This window comes from Petromyzon marinus, chromosome 72, assembly GCF_048934315.1.
Source record: "Petromyzon marinus isolate PM22_M1 ecotype Great Lakes invasive population chromosome 72, UKy_Petmar_22M1.pri1.0, whole genome shotgun sequence".
Taxonomy (NCBI): domain Eukaryota; kingdom Metazoa; phylum Chordata; class Hyperoartia; order Petromyzontiformes; family Petromyzontidae; genus Petromyzon; species Petromyzon marinus.
The window spans coordinates 8,929,577-8,949,479 of record NC_133738.1 but is presented as its reverse complement, the minus strand read 5'-3'; the positions used below and the strand labels follow the sequence as shown (position 1 = coordinate 8,949,479).

The window sequence follows — 19,903 nt, the reverse complement described above, 5'->3', positions numbered from 1 at the left end:
TAGAAATAAACATTTCTTAACACAGAAGTGTCTTCCTAAGTTCATGCATAATAATCTTAATTATAAGAACTGTATCCTGCGGTGAGATTTGAATTTGGAGACCTGATATAAAAACACTAAGACATAATCAGTAAATGTTAAGCGGGAATAATTGTATTATACCGATTGATAATACGAACCTAGACAACGAAGCCGAGCTTAATCTAGCATACTTACAGCACACCTGCATAACTTCATACAATTGTATGATCCCGATTGATACTACCCTCGACAGCGAGGCAGGGCCTAATTATCATAACGGCTTTCATTAGCATAATCACATGCAATTGCACAACTTACGATAACACCTCCCTAATTAGCATAATGTAGGCGCATAATTACAGCAATTAACAAAGTTTTGGATAATTAGGCATTTTTCCAAATTGTATTTAATTTCTTTTTATTTATTCTTAATTTTCAAGAACTGGCATATACAACGCAGGTTAGTTTTCTCACTGCAGATGCCGGCGTGCCACCCGAAGTCGAGCACAATTAACGTCTTGAGACGTGTGTTTTTGGCACGGGGACAAAAAAAAGATAAAGATCCCCTGTATAGCCATACCAGCAGGAAGTCATGGGAAAGACCCAGATGTTAGGGTTGCCTTAGATGACTGGCAGATGCCCAACTTATTCCCTACTTTTCTAATTTGCTGCGTTTATGCTGCTCCGCTCGTTGTTAGCATCGCTCTTCTGCCCTCCGTTGTTGGAGGGCGACTGCCTACAATTACCCAGTAGCGTCCTTTACGAGCCTGCCCAGAGGCCGATCTGGATACCGCTAGTACCATTCTTTAGCAAGTTCACGCAGCTCTACATACGTCTTGATCAACATCAGTCCATCTCTTATCTAGCCCATGGCACTCCTGTTTTGCCCCCTCTCTCCGGTCAAACAGGGAATGTGGGCGATATGAACCAGCCAATGTAGCTTTGCCTGCCAGAATTTACAGATTATTGGACTGTGTCCAAAGCTTTCAAGAATTAGTGAGCTCCTCAAACAATCCGGTCCCTTCCCCTCCTCCCCCTCTATATAATGCCTCGTCAGAGGCATGTTTCTCTCTTTCAACTGAGGATGATCGCTTGTTGTTGCGATCGAAACTTCGTGATCTATTTTTCATTTATTTTCCTATCTACGTGACTTTACCGAAAGAACCTAAGAGTATGAAATCTATACTCTTTAGTTCTTTCGGTAAAGTAACGTAGGTATAAAATAAAATAAATTTAATCACGACATTTCGGGCACAACACAAGTGTCCGTCATCAGGTGGGACAACCACAGCAAGACACAATTGCTGAAGTGGGCAAAAGGGCTGCTGTAACAGGAGGCTATATAGGTGGGAGAGGAAGGAGGAGCAAGGGGGGAGAGATATAGGGGGGGGGTGTGGGGTAGGGGAGTGCTGAAGTGAACGGGGCTGGGAGTAGGAAGCTGAAGAAGAGAGGGGGGGAGGAGCAAGGGGGGAGAGATAGAGAGGGGGAAGGGGTGTGGGGGTAGGGGAGTGCTGAAGTGAGTGGGGCTGGGAGTGGGAAGCTGAAGAAGCTGGAGATGTGGAAAATGAAGGCAACAACATGAAGCAGTTAAGGTTTTACCTGGTTAATAACATCCTTCCAATGATTGCTCAATTTGTATCCATCTTCTCGGTTGAAGTTATGTCTATGTTTATATATCTGGATAGCTTCATGAACAAACCTTTGATAGGAGCCCGAAGGTTTGCAGAGTACCTTGGTCTTGGAAAAAACAATATCATGAGAGCCCACTGCGTTATAGCAATGGTCAGCCACGGCGGAGGTATTAGTTCTGCCGTATTTCAGATCTGACTTGTGCTCGCGGACACAGTCCGAGATATGTCGTTTCATTTCCCCAATGTAACATCTACCACAGGTGCAACTTAGTTTGTAGACTCCAGGATATTGCATGTCAGGAATTAACTGGTCTTGATGAAATCTGGTCTAGTTAAACCAAGGATGGATCGTAGGGATATGAAATGTTTCAAGCTGGTGTAGATGTCCCTTTAAAGGGGTCCACGTTTCGCACACGTAGGGAAGGGAGGGTGCATAGATGTGGCGGAGAAGACCCAGAGCTTGCTTGTCATGCAACAGTAGGCCAGGTAACTTCCACACAGCATTACGCAGCCGATGAAAAGATTAAGCTCGGCTGATTCAGAGCGGGACTGCTGCGGAACTGGAGCTGGTCATAAGCACACACTGTCCAGGTACGGAAATTCTCCACTCGTTCCCCAATCGCCCCATGACTTAAGATGGAGAGATGAGGGGATAGAGTATTTGATGGACATAAAATACCATGGCAGGTGCTTTGGTTTGGTGGGACAGATGGAAAGGCTTCATCTCTGAGTGGCATGCTCCAGGTTCAGAAGCAGTCTCCAACTCCTTTTCAGAGTTAGCAGCAATGACAAGATCATCAACTAACATGACTGACCAGTAAGGAGCTATCCCTTGACTATACCCGGTCATCAATCAATCAGCCTTCCACTGTGTATGTACCAGATGAAAGTTCCACTGGTACAGTTTTGGAAAAAGCTTCTCGAACTTCACAGTCAAAAGATGTTAAGTGTCGGAACAAGAGGACATTCCTGTTCCACACAAAGCTAAAAGTATTAATAAACAGTGTGATAACATGTAGGCTTTCGCGACCAATATTATTCATAAAAGGTTTTTGAGTTAGATCGCGTTATTTATAAATGTGTCGTAACCCACCACCACCCGACATGGCCAAACAGTAAAAAATGTGTCACGTTTACAAAGGACGAATAGTTCACTACTTTAGCCCACAGGTGTGTTGAAGAGTGAATCAATATCATTTAAAATCTGAGTACGCCGTTTTGCTGGTAATTACATCCAGCATCATCGGGCAATTTTGCCAGAATGGTGAGGCCCTCTACTTGTTCCCGGTCTTAAATAGAGCAGCACTGTGACATCATCTTTTAACCCAATCTGGTGCAGTGATTTGAGGCAGAGAGAGGGAGGGTATTGTAATTATATAATTAGATTGGTAATCATTCAATTGTTATTCATTGGTATTTGTTTCCTCTATAAGGAATTGTAATTGTAATATATATATACGTTTTAATAATACGCTTCCAGGCTGCACTAAGCCTGTAGCTGTCAGAGCGATTAAAGTTATTTGTATTTCTCTCAATTTCAATGGATTCTCTAATTAGTCTTGGCCAGTAATAATTAGTTATACACAACACTTCAACGTTATAAAAATCAATTGAGTGTCCTTGTTGACAAGCATGCTCTGCCATTGCCGACAGTTGTGTTTGAGATAATTTAATATTTCTTTGGTGTTCTTTTAGTCTTACGCTGAAGTTACGTCCCGTCTGACCAATATAGCATCTGCCACAAACAATTAATCCGATTATACACCTTCTGTTAGTAATTTAGGCAATTCGTCTTTAGTGCAAGATACTAGTTTTAGAATTTTGTGTACAGTACCAAACCTTACTTTAATGTTTTGCTTTTGCAAAACACGGGCTAATTTGTCAGTTACTCCTGAGATATGGAATTTTAATTGTTTGAACAATCTGATCGCTTTCAGCAGTGTTGCTTTGCGTTCGGGATTTGGCATTCAGTGCTCTGTTAATTTGAGCATTATTGTAGCCATTCTGTCGTAGTGCTTCTTTAACATGTTTCATCTCTCTCACTAGACTTTCACCATCTGACAATGTTTCAGCCCGATGCATGAGTGTCTTGATACGAGAGGATTTCTGAGCTGGGTGATGATCTGAATCTGCATTCAGATAGGCATCAGTGTGCATTTGCTTTCGGTAAAGGCTGTTATTTTGCCATTTAGACCATGTCCAAGCAATATATCTAGGAACGGGAGTGTGTTATTCACCTCCATTTCCATGGTGAACTGGATTGCCGGGTTTTGTGCATTGAGATGATTTAGAAAATCATTAAGTGCATCTTTACCATGTGGCCATACAACCCAAGTGTCATCAAAATATCTAAACCAAAAAGATGGTTTTAATGTACTCGAGGCAAGTGCTCTTGTTTCAAAGTTTTCCATGTACAGATTTGCTATAGCAGGACATAAAGGAGAGCCCATTGTGGCTCCTTCCTTTTGTTTAAATAAATCACCTCTCCATAAGAAGTGTTATTTAAACAATGATCAGCTAGTTTCGGGATATGTTTTGGTAAACCTGTATTCTTTGCTAGTGTATCAAGTAATTTAAGCGACTCGTTCACTGGAACCTTTGTGAATAGAGAAATCACGTAAAAATTCACTGTATCATTAGGGTTACTAAAATTTAAAATGATGTTGATTCACTCTTCAACACACCGGTGGGCTAAAGTAGTGAACTATTTGTCCTTTGGAAACGTGACACATTTTTTACTGTTTGGCCGTGTCGGGTGGTGGAGGGTTACGACACATTTATAAATAACGCGATCTCAAAAACCTTTATTATGGACTGTGTGTGATGTCAGATGCATTTTCACTATTATCAGCCCAGCACCTGGCCTGACTAGGTCACGAGCCAGATTCAGATGGCTTAGCATTGATTGGTTCCGGCTTGGCTCAGTATTTAACCAGTGGATAAACCAAGCATACCGTAATGCCCAAGTGCGGACTAGCTTGGATTTTCCAATGAAAAGGGGTAAAAGTGGTGCAAAGCTGCATTCTGACAATCTATCCTCCAGCTTGATTGCATCAGACACATCTTTCCCCAGCCTCTTGTGTTATAAAGATACAGAAATTATTTGGTGATACTGCATCTGCATAGCCAGTGATCCATTACCACAAACATAACAATACGCCATGTGCTATGAAGATGAGCTACTGCTTGAAACATCACCAATTAGATATATATTTTTAGTTTAAGGCCACAGTGTTATTGACAAATGTGTTCAGTTATTTTGCTGTAAATTTGTGCTGTTGCCAATGAGCCAGTACACGTATGTGAAGTAAAAACCCACACACAAAAAGTGAGGGTGCATATAGGACAAATAAGTAATCAAAATTACTGGGCCATACCCTTGAGCTTATTAATAATTGAACCATGAAAAAATAATTTGCAATATGCAGTTAAAATATTTAGACTCCCTTAAAACCAACAACATTTGTAAAGAGAATACCGTATTTTCCCGCATATAACCCACGGAGTATACCACTTTTTACAAACAAAACAAGACCCTGCGGGGTATATGGAGGTGCGGGCTATCCCAAAAATATTTTACACGTGTGACATGTCATGACTCGTTTACATTTTTTCATGGTAGGACTATCCACTATGCAACACTTACCTTTGACTAAAGCACTGCTGAATAAACCACTCACACTAAAATTGCACGTTATCACGTTTTAAATGATTCTAATTGTTTGTACAATGAAACGACAATGTTTTAAGTGGGCGCACTTTGTTTACAGGCGACGGGAGAGCTGGGGGGAGGGAGAGGTGGGGGGGTGGTTGCAGAGCAAGGTCTGCGGTAGTGACGGGAGAGCTGGGGGGGGGGGGGGCGAGGCAACGGTATTACCGCAGTGCTGCTATTGTCTGCGCAGCGCGCAATCTACCAGTGCTAAAACTGTACTTATCTACCAGTTATGTTACTTATTACATTAACTTTTTTTATTTAAAGCTTTCGTGACTGCAGGGATTCATATTGTTGGTTCCTTCGGTAAAGTCACGTAGAAGGGAAACAAAATAATAAAAATATTTAAAAAAATTCACGACATTTCGACTGCAACACAAGCAATCATCATCAGGTGTGAAAACACAGCAATAAAATTTGAAAAAGGTGGCTTTTTTAACGTTAACACCACAGAGAGCGATTTGGCAGTTATTCAGATGGACGAGTCCATCTATGTTCGGAAAAGAGGAGGGGGGAGACGAAAATAATGGATGCGGTCTTAAAGCCACCGAAAGCGTGAACAATCAATTAAGACCCGAAATGGTTTATCAAATCCTTCCAATGATTGCCAAACCAGAATCCATCTTCTCGGTTGAAATTGTCTGTGTTTGTATATGTGGATAGCCTCATGGACGAATCTATGGTAGCCAGATGGCTTCTACGTGACTTTACCGAAAGAACCAACAATATATTTACTTTTGTTACTTATTTACTGTTTTAAGTTCACTCGTTTCCGGTTAGTTTATTTTCTTTGTGCACATATTCTTGGTTCTTTCGGTAAAGTCACGTAGAAGGGAAACAACATAATAAAAATATAAAACAATAATATTCTCACGACGTTTCGACTGCAACACAAGCAGTCATCATCAGGTGTGAAAAGCACAGGTGTGAAAACCACAGCAAGAAAAAAAAACGTCGTGAGAATTTAATTGTTTTATATTTTTCATATTTTATTGTTTCCCTTCTACATGACTTTACCGAAAGAACCAAGAATATGAATCCCTGCAGTCACGAAAGCTTTAAATCAAAATTCTATGTGCACGTTATCATTTTAATGAAAACAATTGATAGTGGAATGTATTACAAATGTAAACTTCGTATTAATAAGATGGAATTAAGCTGCGGTAACGATGCTAAAGATATGAATGCATGCGGGGTATACAGTGAGGGAAAACTTTATTTTATCCCCTGCTGATTTTGTACGTTTGCCCACTGACAAAGAAATGATCAGTCTATAATTTTAATGGTAGGTTTATTTTAACAGTGAGAGACAGAATAAGAACAAAAAATTCCAGAAAAATGCATGTCAAAAATGTTTTAAATTGATTTGCATTTTAATGAGGGAAATAAGTATTTGACCCCCTCTCAATCAGAAAGATTTCTGGCTCCCAGGTGTCTTTTATACAGGTAACTAGCTGAGATTAGGAGCACACTCATAAAGGGAGTGCTCCTAATCTCAGCTTGTTACCTGTATAAAAGACACCTGTCCACAGAAGCAATCAATCAATCAGATTCCAAACTCTCCACCATGGCCAAGACCAAAGAGCTCTCCAAGGATGTCAGGGACAAAATTGTAGACCTACACAAGGCTGGAATGGGCTACAAGACCATTGCCAAGCAGCTTGGTGAGAAGGTGACAACAGTTGGTGCGATTATTTGCAAATGGAAGAAACACAAAAGAACTGTCAATCTCCCTCGGCCTGGGGCTCCATGCAAGATCTCACCTCGTGGAGTTGCAATGATCATGAGAACGGTGAGGAATCAGCCCAAAACTACACGGGAGGATCTTGTCAATGATCCCAAGGCAGCTGGGACCATATTCACCAAGAAAACAATTGGTAACACACTGCGCCGTGAAGGACTGAAATCCTGCAGCGCCCGCAAGGTCCCCCTGCTTAAGAATGCACATATAAATGCCCCTCTGAAGTTTGCCAATGAACATCTGAATGATTCAGAGGATAACTGGGTGAAAGTGTTGTGGTCAGATGAGACCAAAATGGAGCTCTTTGGCATCAACTCAACTCGCCGTGTTTGGAGGAGGAGGAATGCTGCCTATGACCCCAAGAACACCATCCCCACCGTCAAATATGGAGGTGGAAACATTATGCTTTGGGGGTGTTTTTCTGCTAAGGGGACAGGACAACTTCACCGCATCAAAGGGACGATGGATGGGGCCATGTACCGTCAAATCGTGGGTGAGAACCTCCTTCCCTCAGCCAGGGCATTGAAAATGGGTCGTGGATGGGTATTCCAGCATGATAATGACCCAAAACACACGGCCAAGGCAACAAAGGAGTGGCTCAAGAAGAAACACATTAAGGTCCTGGAGTGGCCTAGCCAGTCTCCAGACCTTAATCCCATAGACAATCTGTGGAGGGAGCTGAAGGTTCGAGTTGCCAAACGTCAGCCTCGAAACCTTAATGACTTGGAGAAGATCTGCAAAGAGGAGTGGGTCAAAATCCCTCCTGAGATGTGAGCAAACCTGGTGGCCAACTACAAGAAACGTCTGACCTCTGTGATTGCCAACAAGGGTTTTGCCACCAAGTACTAAGTCATGTTTTGCAGAGGGGTCAAATACGTATTTCCCTCATTAAAATGCAAATCAATTTATAACATTTTTGACATGCGTTTTTCTGGATTTTGTTGTTATTCTGTCTCACTGTTCAAATAAACCTACCATTAAAATTATAGACTGATAATTTATTTTTCAGTGGGCAAACGTACAAAATCAGCAGGGGATCAAATACTTTTTTCCCTCACTGTATGGAGGTGCGGGATATTTGAAATTTGTTTAACACAAAACGCTATTTTTGCGGGGTATATGCGTCTGCGGGTTATATGCGTATGCGGGCTATATGCGTATGCGGGCTATATATGGGAAAATACGCCATATTATTGTTCAAATAGCATGTGAACTTAACAAAAATAACCAACAGTTGTGTTAATAATTTGTAAAAACATACCAGGGGCTCATCCCACATGACATCTTCCTCCTGCTCATCTTGATCACCGCTCCCCCCTGGCCTCTCCGTAGCCGCCATATCTTCTTCATCTTCCTCCTCCCCCCATTCGCCAAGAGCGCCCAGACCTGCGCCCTTCTCCTCTCCTGAGTCATCCACTTGAAGAGCATGAACCACCACGCTCTCGAAGAAGTGAGGCACTTCTCTCACTTGGATCTGGCCTTCGGTGCTCGTTGGCTTTCTCTCGCCTTCCATGGGCCCCTGCCCCTGAGAATGTCAAGTGACACGGCGTTTAAGATCTCGTTATCATCTTCTTTGGTTCTTTCGGTAAAGTCACGTAGAATGAGAATAAAATAATAAATTGATAAAATAAAATAACACAATAATATTCTCACGACGTTTCGGCCACAACACAAGCGGCCTTCATCAGGTGAAGGGGACGAGACTGTCTGGAGGACAGCGCTGGAGTGAGAAAGCCACGCTGAGATCACGACCTTTAAGCTGTGTGAGAAGAAACAAAGCGCCTTGACAAAGGAATTAGCATATAATTTAGCATTGAAATGGCTGAGTGATTAGCTTGTGACTGGTCACAGAAAAGGCTATGTTAAAGTATACACATCCGCAAAGGCACCCCTTGACAAAGGAATTAGCATAGAATTTAGCATTGAAATAGCTAAGTGATTAGCTTGTAACTGGTCACAGAAATAGCTATGTTAAAGTCAGAGCATATACATTCACCGATGCACCTAGTACAAATCAAACAGGAGAATTTAGCATTGAAATAACTAGGCGAATTTAGCATTGAAATAACTGAGTGATTAGCTTGTGACTGGTCACAGAAATGGCTATGTTCAAGTTAAGGCCTACACATCTGAGCTATTCACAGTAACTGGGTATACAATACAATATATAATGAATACTATATAGTGAACCAATAAAAATACTAAAATATAAATTACCTCAATGTTATCAATAAACTCTATATTCTCCAATCAGCTAAGCTACCAACAATAAGTCGTTATATATCACAATGCTATATGGCGAAAAAATGGGTGGATTCTTACCCTCAACTTTAGCAACACGGATAGCTACGGGTCCCGTTCAGACGGACGAGTTCATCCATGGTCGGAACAGAGGAGGGAGAGAGAGACAGCTGCGAGGCGCTGTTATACTCCATGTTGTAAACCATACCATTAACCGTGGTGTGAGAGGTATTAAGAGTCAATGCCAGCGAAAGAGCTGCGGTCTGAAGGTCATCGTAAAATACAATTAAGAACGGAAATGGTTTAAAACATCTTTCCAATGGTTACTAAGCCAGAAATTGTCTCTGTGCTTGTATATGTGAATGGCCTCATGAACGAATCTCTCATGGTAGCCGGTTGGTTTGCAAAGAACCTCCGTCTTGGAGAAGTCAATGTCATGTGAGGCCACTGAATTATAACAGTGATCTGCCACGGCAGAGGAGTTCGTTCTACCGTGTTTCATCTGCTTTATGTTCGCGGATGCGGTCCGAGATATGTCGTTTGGTTTCTCCAATGTAGCTACTACCACAGAGGCACTTTAGTTTGTAAACGCCCGGGTACTGTATGTCTGGAACAGCATCTTTTAGAGATGGAACTAGATCACGGATTTTATGTACTGTGTTGAATCGGACCTGGATCTTGTGTTTATTCAGGATTTTGGAGATCTTTTTAGTGACCCCTGCAATGTAGGGTAAGGTGATGGTTTTGAGTGGCTCCACAAGAGGATCCTTCTTCATGACTGGAGTGATGGCTTTGCGGATTGTGTAGTCGGAGTAACCATTAGCCCTGAGAGCCTGGTGTACGTGCTTGAGTTCACTGGTAATGTGTTCCTGGTCGGAAATGCATTGGGCTCTATGATGAGGGAGTTCTTCTGGGATGGATGGTGGTGGGAATCCGGTTTCAAGTAAGCATCTGTATGGGTAGCTTTCCTGTAGACAGAGTGGCTCATTGAACCATCATGTCTCCTTTTAATTAAGACATCCAAAGAGGGTAGTTTGCCATCTTTTTCGACCTCCATGGTAAATCTGATGGCTGGGTGTATGGAATTGATGTGGTCGCAGAATTGGTCTAGAGCAGGCTGGCCATATGGCCAGATGACAAAGGTGTCATCCACGTACCTCTTCTTTCTGTGACCAGTTACAAGCTAATCACTTAGCCATTTCAATGCTAAATTCTATGCTAATTCCTTTGTCAAGGAGTGCCTCTGCGGATGTGTATACTTTAACTTAGCTATTTCAATGCTAAATTCTATGCTAATTCCTTTGTCAAGGGGTGCCTTTGCGGATGTGTATGCTTTAACTTTAACATAGCCTTTCAGTGACAAGTCACAAGCTAATCACTCAGCCATTTCAATGCTAAATTATATGCTAATTCCTTTGTCAATGCGCTTTGTTTCTTCTCACACAGCTTAAAGGTCGTGATCTCAGCGTGGCTTTCTCACTCCAGCGCTGTCCTCCAGACAGTCTCGTCCCCTTCACCTGATGAATGCCACTTGTGTTGTGGCCGAAACGTCGTGAGAATATGATTGTGTTATTTTATTTTATCAATTTATTATTTTATTCTCATTCTACGTGACTTTACCGAAAGAACCAAAGAAGATGAATCCTTGCAGTCACGAAAGCTTTAAATCGAAATCTCGTTGTTACTTTACGATTTCATACCCCAACTCTTCAAAAGATAGTTGATGGCCCCTAACCAAAAGCATTCAACAAAATTACGGAACGAATATGAACCAATCAACCCACATGGAGTTGAGTTGCATTTCACATGGTGATAACTCACTTTCTTTTGGCTACAAAGAAATTTAAACCACTAAAGTGATGCCACCAAAGGCGGTGCCAACAAGTGAAAAATATCCGGTCTGGGCTCACGGACTATGTTAAGTAGTAAACTAATGTGGTCTAAAGCCCTAACAGTGTTGTTGTTGGTGCTACTGTATAGACCTGTGAGCTGCACTGCTCCCCGTCGAGAGGCTCAGCCAATACCAAAAGAGCCTCTAGGGAGCCCTGCTGCTCTGTGTAGACGTCCACTTGGAGGGGCAGTGATGCTTCACTGCAGGGCACCTGCAAGTTAAAATCCCACTTACGACCAACACCAGTGACGATTATCTCAACCAGTACTCAAATGAGTACCTGGTACGGTGTGTTAAACATCGCCGAGAGGGAGACAAAAGCGGCCGGGTGTGGTGATGGCCGTGCCAGCCTTCATAGATGGTCGTTAACAGCACTTGCCCCAACAGTGTGTTAAGCCTACACAGGGGATCTTTGTCTTGTGCACTTGCGACCATGTTTACTGGAATCTTTGCTGATTGTAAACAAAGTCAACGCTGCAACCTGGGAAATGCAGTTGGCTGCAAAGAGGCCACGTCCATCGTGATGAATGGTGTTGTGGACAATTCTCCCGATCCGTTTGCGTGTACAGGCACATGGATGCCACCGTGAAGACCGCTCATTTTCCTTCAAAGTACCTTCAGTGTCATGCTCACTGTTTGTCCACAGAGCATTCTGGAGAGGTATTCAACCACCTCGTCCTTCTGTGCGTCGCCTTCATCCTGGAAGTATATAGTCAGAACAGCAGCCTGCAGTAACCAACAAATCTTAGCAGTATCGTCACGAAAAATACGGGGACTCTGAATGTGAATATTTTACTTTAATTTTGCTGTCCTTAAAAAACATACTATGGTGAAAGTATTAACTTGTTGCTCGTACACATTATAAATACAGCATTCTAATTTGATATACTGCACTGTAAAGGCTTTCAAAATAAAATATATCACATGTACCTCTGTGCATATATACCCAATGGTCACCGGAACAAGTGTGACAAGAAAAATAGATATTGTACTCGAATGCAAAAGACTTCAGTAGACAGTTAATAATCCATTTTCACTCAGAAAGGCTGCATCTGCACAGCTAGAGATAGCTTCCACCTACCACCACCTTCCATATATACCAATTGAATATACCAAGTCTAAATTTAAGCGTTGGCAATGGGAACTACTTTTGGGCGGCAGGGTATAAACCAGTAGTAACACACTTGTGTGTACTTCACAGCAAGCACCTGGGTGGGGGGTTCCATTCCCAAATTGGGCACCTCTCCATGTGTGGAGTTTGTATATTCTCTCTCTCTCTCTACCCCTGTCCTGTATGGGTTTCCTTCGGGTTTTCCGGTTTACCCCCATAAGCCAAAGCGCACAGTTTAACTGGTAGAGTAATTCCTCGGTTAATGGTGACATCAGTTAACGTGCTTTGCGGTTAACATTTCGCCTCCAATAGGACTCACATGTTCTTTGGATCTTTCGGTCAAGTCACGTAGATATGTTGAAAGAAAATAACTACGACGTTTGGATCATTTTTTTTTCCTCCTGATGACGATCGCTTGTGTGATCGAAACCTCGTAGTTTTTGGTTATATTCTTTCAACCTATCTACGTGACTTTACTGAAAGACCCAAAGAATATGAATTCCTGCAGTCACGAAAGCTCTAAGTCAGGACTTATATGGTTTCAACTAACGTTAACATTGTTGACTAACAGCAACATGTTTATGTTATGTACGCAGGCGCCAATTTCAGCCAATCAGAGTGCTCGTAAGTGGGGCTAAGCCATGCCCTCAGCCAATCAGCGATGGCTATGTGTCCAGATCTTTCAAGGATGTGATCTCCTCACACAATCCAGTCTAGTTAAGTCGAGGATGGATCGTAGGCATGCCAGCCTAAATGTTTCTAACCGGTGCAGATGTTCCATTAGAGGGGTCCATGTTTCACAAGCGTTGAGAAAGGAGGGCATGACTGTGGCCGAGAAGACTCAAAGCTTTGTGCGCAGTGACAAACTAGGTAGCTTCCACAAAGCATTGCGCAGCTGATGAAAATAGAATGCTGCCCGACTGATTCGGAGTGAGACCTCTACTGTCAAATCGGAGCTGGTCATAAGCACACTGCCCAGGTATGGAAAACTCTCAACTCTCTCCACAACTGCTCCATCACCAATGGGGAGCTGAGGGGGTGGAGTGTTTAGTGGCAGAAAATACCCAGGCAGGTGCTTAGTTTTGGTGGAGCTGATGAAAAGACTCCACCTCTTAGCGGTACACTCCAGGTTCAGCAGTAGCACCTCCAACTCCTCCTCTGAGTGAGTAGCAATCACCAGATCATCAGCATATACAACATGGTGCTGGTTGTTGAGGAGATGGGAAAAACCACCATTTTTTTCTCTCCGTGGTGCTCATCTCTCCCTCACACCAACGCTAATCCCCCAGTTACATGCTAATTTATATGTAAACTCCTCTCCCCCCCTCCCCCGGTCCGAGCTTGTCGTTCTCCCTGGTGCTAATCCCTCACACCAACATCATGCTGATCCCCCAGTTACATGCTAATTTATATGTGAACTCCCCTCCCCCCTCCTCCAGTCCTAGCTCGTTCGCTCTCCGTGGTGCTAATCCCTCACTCCAACATCATGCTAATCTCCCAGTTACATGCTCCTTTGTCAAGGCTCTCTGTTCCTCCTACACAGCTTAAAAGACGCTGTCAAGCTTGACATGGTTCACTCAAGCGCTGTCTTCTGGACAGTCCTGTTTCTTCACCTGAGGACGGCTACTTGTGTTGTGACCGAAACGTCGTGATAATTTTATTTTCTTATTTTATTATTTTATTCTCATTCTACGTGACTTTACCGAAAGAACCAAAGAAGATATACAACATGGTTGACAAATAGGGAGGCATCCCTCGACCGCACCTGGGTATCGATCAGCCTCCAGTTGTATCTGTACCACATGGAGATTCCTCCGGTACAGCCAGGGAAAGCTTCTGTAACTACGTGGTCAAAGATGATGTTAAATAATGTGGGAGCCAAATAACATCCCTGTCACACCCCAAGGTGAACAGGGAATGGTTCTGACTCCTGGCCACCATCATGAAGACTGGGCCTGCCCACCATCATGAAGACCCTTACTGATTGTAAGCAGAGAGTCAGAGATTCTGAAAGCCCTGGCCTATTGATGGTATCATAGGCCTTGACCAGGTCAATAAAGCAGAGATGTACGTCTTGTTGGAATTCTCTACACCTCTGCTGTAGCAAACAGACAGAAAATATGGCATCCGTGCAGGACCGTCCTGGTCTGAAACCACATTGGGGCTCCGAAAGCCTTTCCTCAGCGTGTCTGGCACGACAATGTTGAATAACCCTTGCCAGGATCTTTCCCGGCACACTAGGAAGAGCGATGCTCCTAAAGTTGTTAGATTCAGCAGCCCTGTATCTGCACCAGATGCCCTGATGATAATCATCACCTGCATCTGTACCACAGAAGCAACATCAACCCACCTCATTAAAAAAATTGGCATGACCCTCCTACAAAAGTGTTGACAACTTCTAAGCGAGGCTGTTTATGAATATATAAATTCAATGATAAGCATAATAATAATGTGTAAACAGAATGCATGCGAGCCTTGTGTGTGCTTCCCTGGGCATGTGGGGGTTTCGTGCAGATGCAGGTGAGTGAGAGAGAGCCCCTACCAGATGCGGGGAGCTCAGCACGCACTCAAGGCAGAGCGGGGGCACGTGCGTGAAACGGTCGGTCACATGCACGGCGCCAGGCTCCACCTCGTCCTCACCCCCGTGATCGACGTAACGCACCTGGCACACACACACAGACCACACGAACGCACCACACGCAGACACATGCACGCACTCGCCTTTACCAGTCAGCGTGAACATCAACAACAACAAGAACGGATCATCACATCGCAGAGTTCATTCATAAGAAGAGCAGCCCAGGCACTTGAGCAGTGTCAACAAATGAGAGACACTGCTCAAGTGGCTTATCACGTAGAAATGTAAACGTGTGATGTTGATTCTAAATGTGGAGGGAAAAACAGGAGGACCCGGAGAAAAATCCACGCGACCAGAGGGAGAGAGACACAAATTCCAAACATAAAACAGCCATTGTCAGAGTCGGGATCGAACCCACAACCTCCTGTATACCAGGCGAGGGAGTTAACATCTCGCCACCACAACGCCCTCGGTTAAGATCTTGCCACAATATCGATCGCTTCTTTTGCCCGGTCATTTTCTACATTAAGGTTAATCCAGCTCTAGGCAAGCCACGTGCATCATTACTCAAGTGGCTTTGCCTTGGTGCATGCAGCGCCCACCTGCACGGAGTTTGTTTGCACATTGAGAATCTGGCCCCGGTACCAGCCTCCCGACAGCTGAACGACGCATGGCTGGCCCAAGAAAAAAGGCACATCCACAAGTCCAGAAAGGCTGCTGTTCTTGTTGCTGCTGCTGCCACACTCCAAATCCATGGATTCCATCAGCTTCTGCAGGACCGCATCTGACCCAACAAAAATTAGGAAACATTAAGTGGCAAAGAGTACAGTAGACTCTCGATTAATCCGCACTAATGACAAGGAGGATGGCCGCAGATAATTGAAAAATATCCATTTTCCACGGATATCTATGCCAAAAAGTAACCATCAACCGATTGATGGCACGTGCTCATTGAGAACACTTCATTGCTCCTGCGCAGAAGAATCGATCCACCAAGTGGACAGCAGCAGAGCCACGCCAATCAACATCAATCCATTCTAGATTTAAAGCTTTCGTGACTGCAAGGATCCATACTCTTTGGTTCTATTCGGTAAAGTCAGGTAGGTAAAAAATAAAACAACAAAAATCACGACGTTTCGGCCACAACACAAGCAGCCTTCATCAGGTGAAGGGACCAGGCTGTCTCGAGGACAGCGCTGGAGTGAAACACAGCCACGCTCAGACCGCGACCTTTAAGCTGTGTGCGAGGACACAAGGTGCCTTGACAAAGGAATTAGCATAAATATTAGCATTTGATTGGCCGACTTAGCATGATGAACGGTGTAGAGGTGGTGTACATGCGGGTGAACATGCCGGTTGGCGCGGGGGGGAGGGGGAGCTTACCTATTGATGGTGTGAAAAAGGAATTTTTAAGAGCTGCGAAAGTTTGGGGTACCACTACTTGAAAAATATACTGTACCATTGAAAATTAGTTTAATGTTTGGTTCGATTTAGAACATCTTTCCAATGGTTGCTTAATTTGAAACCATCTTCTCGGTTGAAATTGTGTCTGTTTGTAGATCTGAATTGCCTCGTGAACAAATCTCTGATAAAAACCCGTGGGTTTGCAAAGAACCTTGGTATCGGAGAAAATTATATCGTGATCACCCACAGCGTTGTAACAGTGATCAGCTACAGCAGAAGAATTCGTTTTGCCGTGTTTCAAATCTGATTTGTGCTCGCGAATTCGGTCAGAGACATGTCGCTTTGTCTCCCCGATATAGCAATCACCGCAGGTACAACTCAATTTGTAAACCCCGGAGTACTATAAGTCAGGAATGAAATCCTTCACGGATAGGATCAGATCACGAATTTTGTGTACTGTATTGAACCGGACCTGGATCTTGTGTTTGTTTAGAATTTTGGAAATCTTTTTAGTAACGCCTGCTATGTATGGTAGTGTGATGGTTTTGACCGAGTATCAAGTGGTTGTTTCTGTATGGAGGGAGAAACAGCTTGGCGGATGGTACGGTCAGAGTATCCATTCCTTTTGAGGGCCAGGTGTACATGTTTTAATTCACTGGTCAGGTGGTGTTGGTCCGAAATGCAATGAGCCCTATGGTATAAAGTTTTGATGAGATAATTATTTTGGGCTGGGTGGTGGTGGGAATCAGGTTTCAAGTAGGAATCTGTGTGGGTGGGTTTCCTGTAGACAGAATGCCCCAATGAGCCATCAGGTCTCCTCTCAAACAGAACATCTAAGAAATGGTAACTTGCCATCTTTCTCCACTTCCATGGTGAATTTGATGGCGGGATGTCTGGCATTGATGTGTAGGAAAAGGTTCAGAGCTGGGAGGCCATGTGGCCAAATGACGAAAGTGTCATCCACATATCTCTTCCACAGGGAAGGTCTGAGGGTGGAAGTCTGGATGGCGTCTGATTCGAATTTCTCCATGAAAATATTGGCTATCACTGGTGACAAGGGGAATCCCATGGGGGTACCCTCATTTTGTTTGTAGAAGGAGCCATTCCAAGTAAAGTAGGTATTGTTGAGGCAGTGATCAGCTACGGCAGAAGAATTCGTTCTGCCGTGTTTCAAATCTGATTTGTGCTCGCGAATTCGGTCAGAGACATGTCGCTTTGTCTCCCCGATATAGCAATCACCGCAGGTACAACTCAATTTGTAAACCCCGGGGTACTGTAAGTCAGGAATGACATCCTTCACGGATGGGATCAGATCACGAATTTTATGTACTGTGTTGAATCGAACCTGGATCTTGTGTTTGTTCATGATTTTGGAAATATTTTTGGTGACCCCTGCTATGTATGGCAAGGTGATGGTTTTGATTGGGTCCTCACAGATGGTTTTCACACTCATCTGCTGCTGTCACTTCTCCTAATGCTAAACGGATCTTGTTCAGAGCCAGCCTAGCCCTGATCTCAAAGAGAATAAGATTGCTACAATTTGAATTCGATAGTTTAGAGACAAGACTCTCTTACAATCACACTTAGCATTGACAGACAACATGTCTACATCTGATTGGGACCATGTAGATAACATGATAGCTTCTTCAGCCGTCTTAATGTCAGCCCGATGTAAAGTTAACCTGATTTCCGAATTGAGCCTCCTGTCGAAGAATAAGCCTGATCCACACTTTTGTTATCAAAGTAACAGCCCAATTTCTGACAGCCAAAAATCGGTACTAGCTAAAGGGTTGCATTTCGCACTCACCCCTAAACACATCCCAGTTGATGATATCATTGCCCAGGTCGACGTAGACCTTAAGGGTTTGGGGGACACATTCCTGCAGATGTGGCGAGATCGGAAATCACTGCAATCCTCAAAAACGCTAAGAAACCCATGAGCAACATCAGCAAGGATGAGCGTTTTGAGCTTGCTTAACTGAAAAAGAGAGACAGTCATCCTTTCAGCCGACATCATGGATAAAACCACGTTAAATAACACAATTCAGGACCTACTCAATGATGGAAGCTATACCAAAATCAGAGATCCTACTAACCGCCTGGTTATGAAAACCAACAATATCACTGATTCGACATATTTAATCGAACCAACCAAGCGGCTCTCTATAAAATCCTCTGCTGCTAGACCACCCAGATTTTATGGCTTACAAAAAATCCATAAAGAAGGTACACCGCTCCATCCTAGCATCTCTTCCACTGACTCACCCACCTACAAAACTGGCCCATTGCAATCATTGAAGATTTGGTCCAACAAGGACTGAATGCTGATGTACCAACCCTGGTGAGACACTGTCATACCAACACTTACTTCACCTGGAATGGTACATTCTACAAACAAGATGAAGGTACCGCAATGGGTTCTCCCTTATCGCCAGTGGTAGCCAATGTTTTCATTAAAAAATTTGAGACAGATGCCGTCCAGGCATCCACCCTACATACTTCCTTGTGGAAGAGATACATAGATGACACGTTCGTCATCTGGCCACATGGCCCGCCAGCACTAAACCAATTCTTCAACCACAAATTCCATACACCCAGCCATCAAATTCACCATGGAAGTGGAAAAGAATGGCAAGTTACCATTCTTGGATGTTTTAATCGAAAAGAGACCAGATGGCTCATTGGGACATTCTGTCTACGGGAAAGTCACCCACACGGATGCCTATCTAAAACCTGACTCCCACCACCGTCCAGCCCGGAACAATTCCCTCATCAAAACCCTACACCGTAGGGCCCCGTTGCATCTACGACCAGCACCACCTAGCCAGTGAACTGGAGCACGTACATCAAGCCCTCAAGATGAATGGATATTCGGACCGGATAATCCGCAAAACTGTCACCCCCCAACCGTGGGGAAAAAAAACCCATCTGAGAACCAAATCAAAACCATCACCTTGACATACAGAGCAGGGGTCACCAAAAAGATTTGCAAAATCATGGCAAAACACAAGATACAGGTTCGATTCAACACAGCACATAAAATTCGTGATCTGATCCCATCTGTGAAGGATGGGATCCCGACATGCAATACCCCGGTGTCTACAAACTAAGTTGTGTCTGCGGCAGAAGTTACATTGGGGAAAATAAACGACATGTTTCGGACCGTGTTAGTGAACACAAGGCGGATCTGAAACATGGCAGGACCAATACCTCGGCCGTGGCTGATCATTGTTTTAACGCTGTGGGCTCACAATAATGATTTTTCCACGACGAAAGTACTCTGCAAACTCACTGGCTATCATCAAAGATTTGTTAATGAAGCCATCCAGATATATAAACAGACAACTTCAACCGACAAGATGGTACAAATTAAGCAATCATTGGAAGGACATGATTAACCAGGTAAAGTCTTAACTTGCTATGATGTTTCCATCCTTTCTACCGATGTTAACCGACTCTCTGAGTTTCATTACTAGGATGGATGTCTTTGTATTGACAGGCTGGGTGTCCACTGCCCCAGCCTCTGTGGTTGGACCATCGCTAGCTCCACCCACCTTGATGCACCCTCCCCTG

General features: G+C 43.7%; 1 protein-coding gene across 5 annotated transcripts in view; it reads right to left on the bottom strand.

Annotated features, from left to right (window-relative positions):
* LOC116957289 (RING finger protein 17-like) overlaps window positions 1-19,903 on the bottom strand; it is a 126,342-nt gene that overhangs the window by 18,120 nt on the left and 88,319 nt on the right. For all 5 annotated transcript variants that reach the window (XM_032979346.2, XM_032979344.2, XM_032979342.2 and 2 more), the window contains exons 32-36: window positions 15,529-15,710; window positions 14,891-15,010; window positions 11,853-11,936; window positions 11,329-11,448; window positions 8,367-8,630 (exon numbers count right to left, since the gene is read on the bottom strand). In XM_032979346.2, coding sequence (XP_032835237.2) covers window positions 8,367-8,630; window positions 11,329-11,448; window positions 11,853-11,936; window positions 14,891-15,010; window positions 15,529-15,710 — 770 coding nt within the window. The remainder of the gene's footprint in view (window positions 1-8,366; window positions 8,631-11,328; window positions 11,449-11,852; window positions 11,937-14,890; window positions 15,011-15,528; window positions 15,711-19,903) is intronic.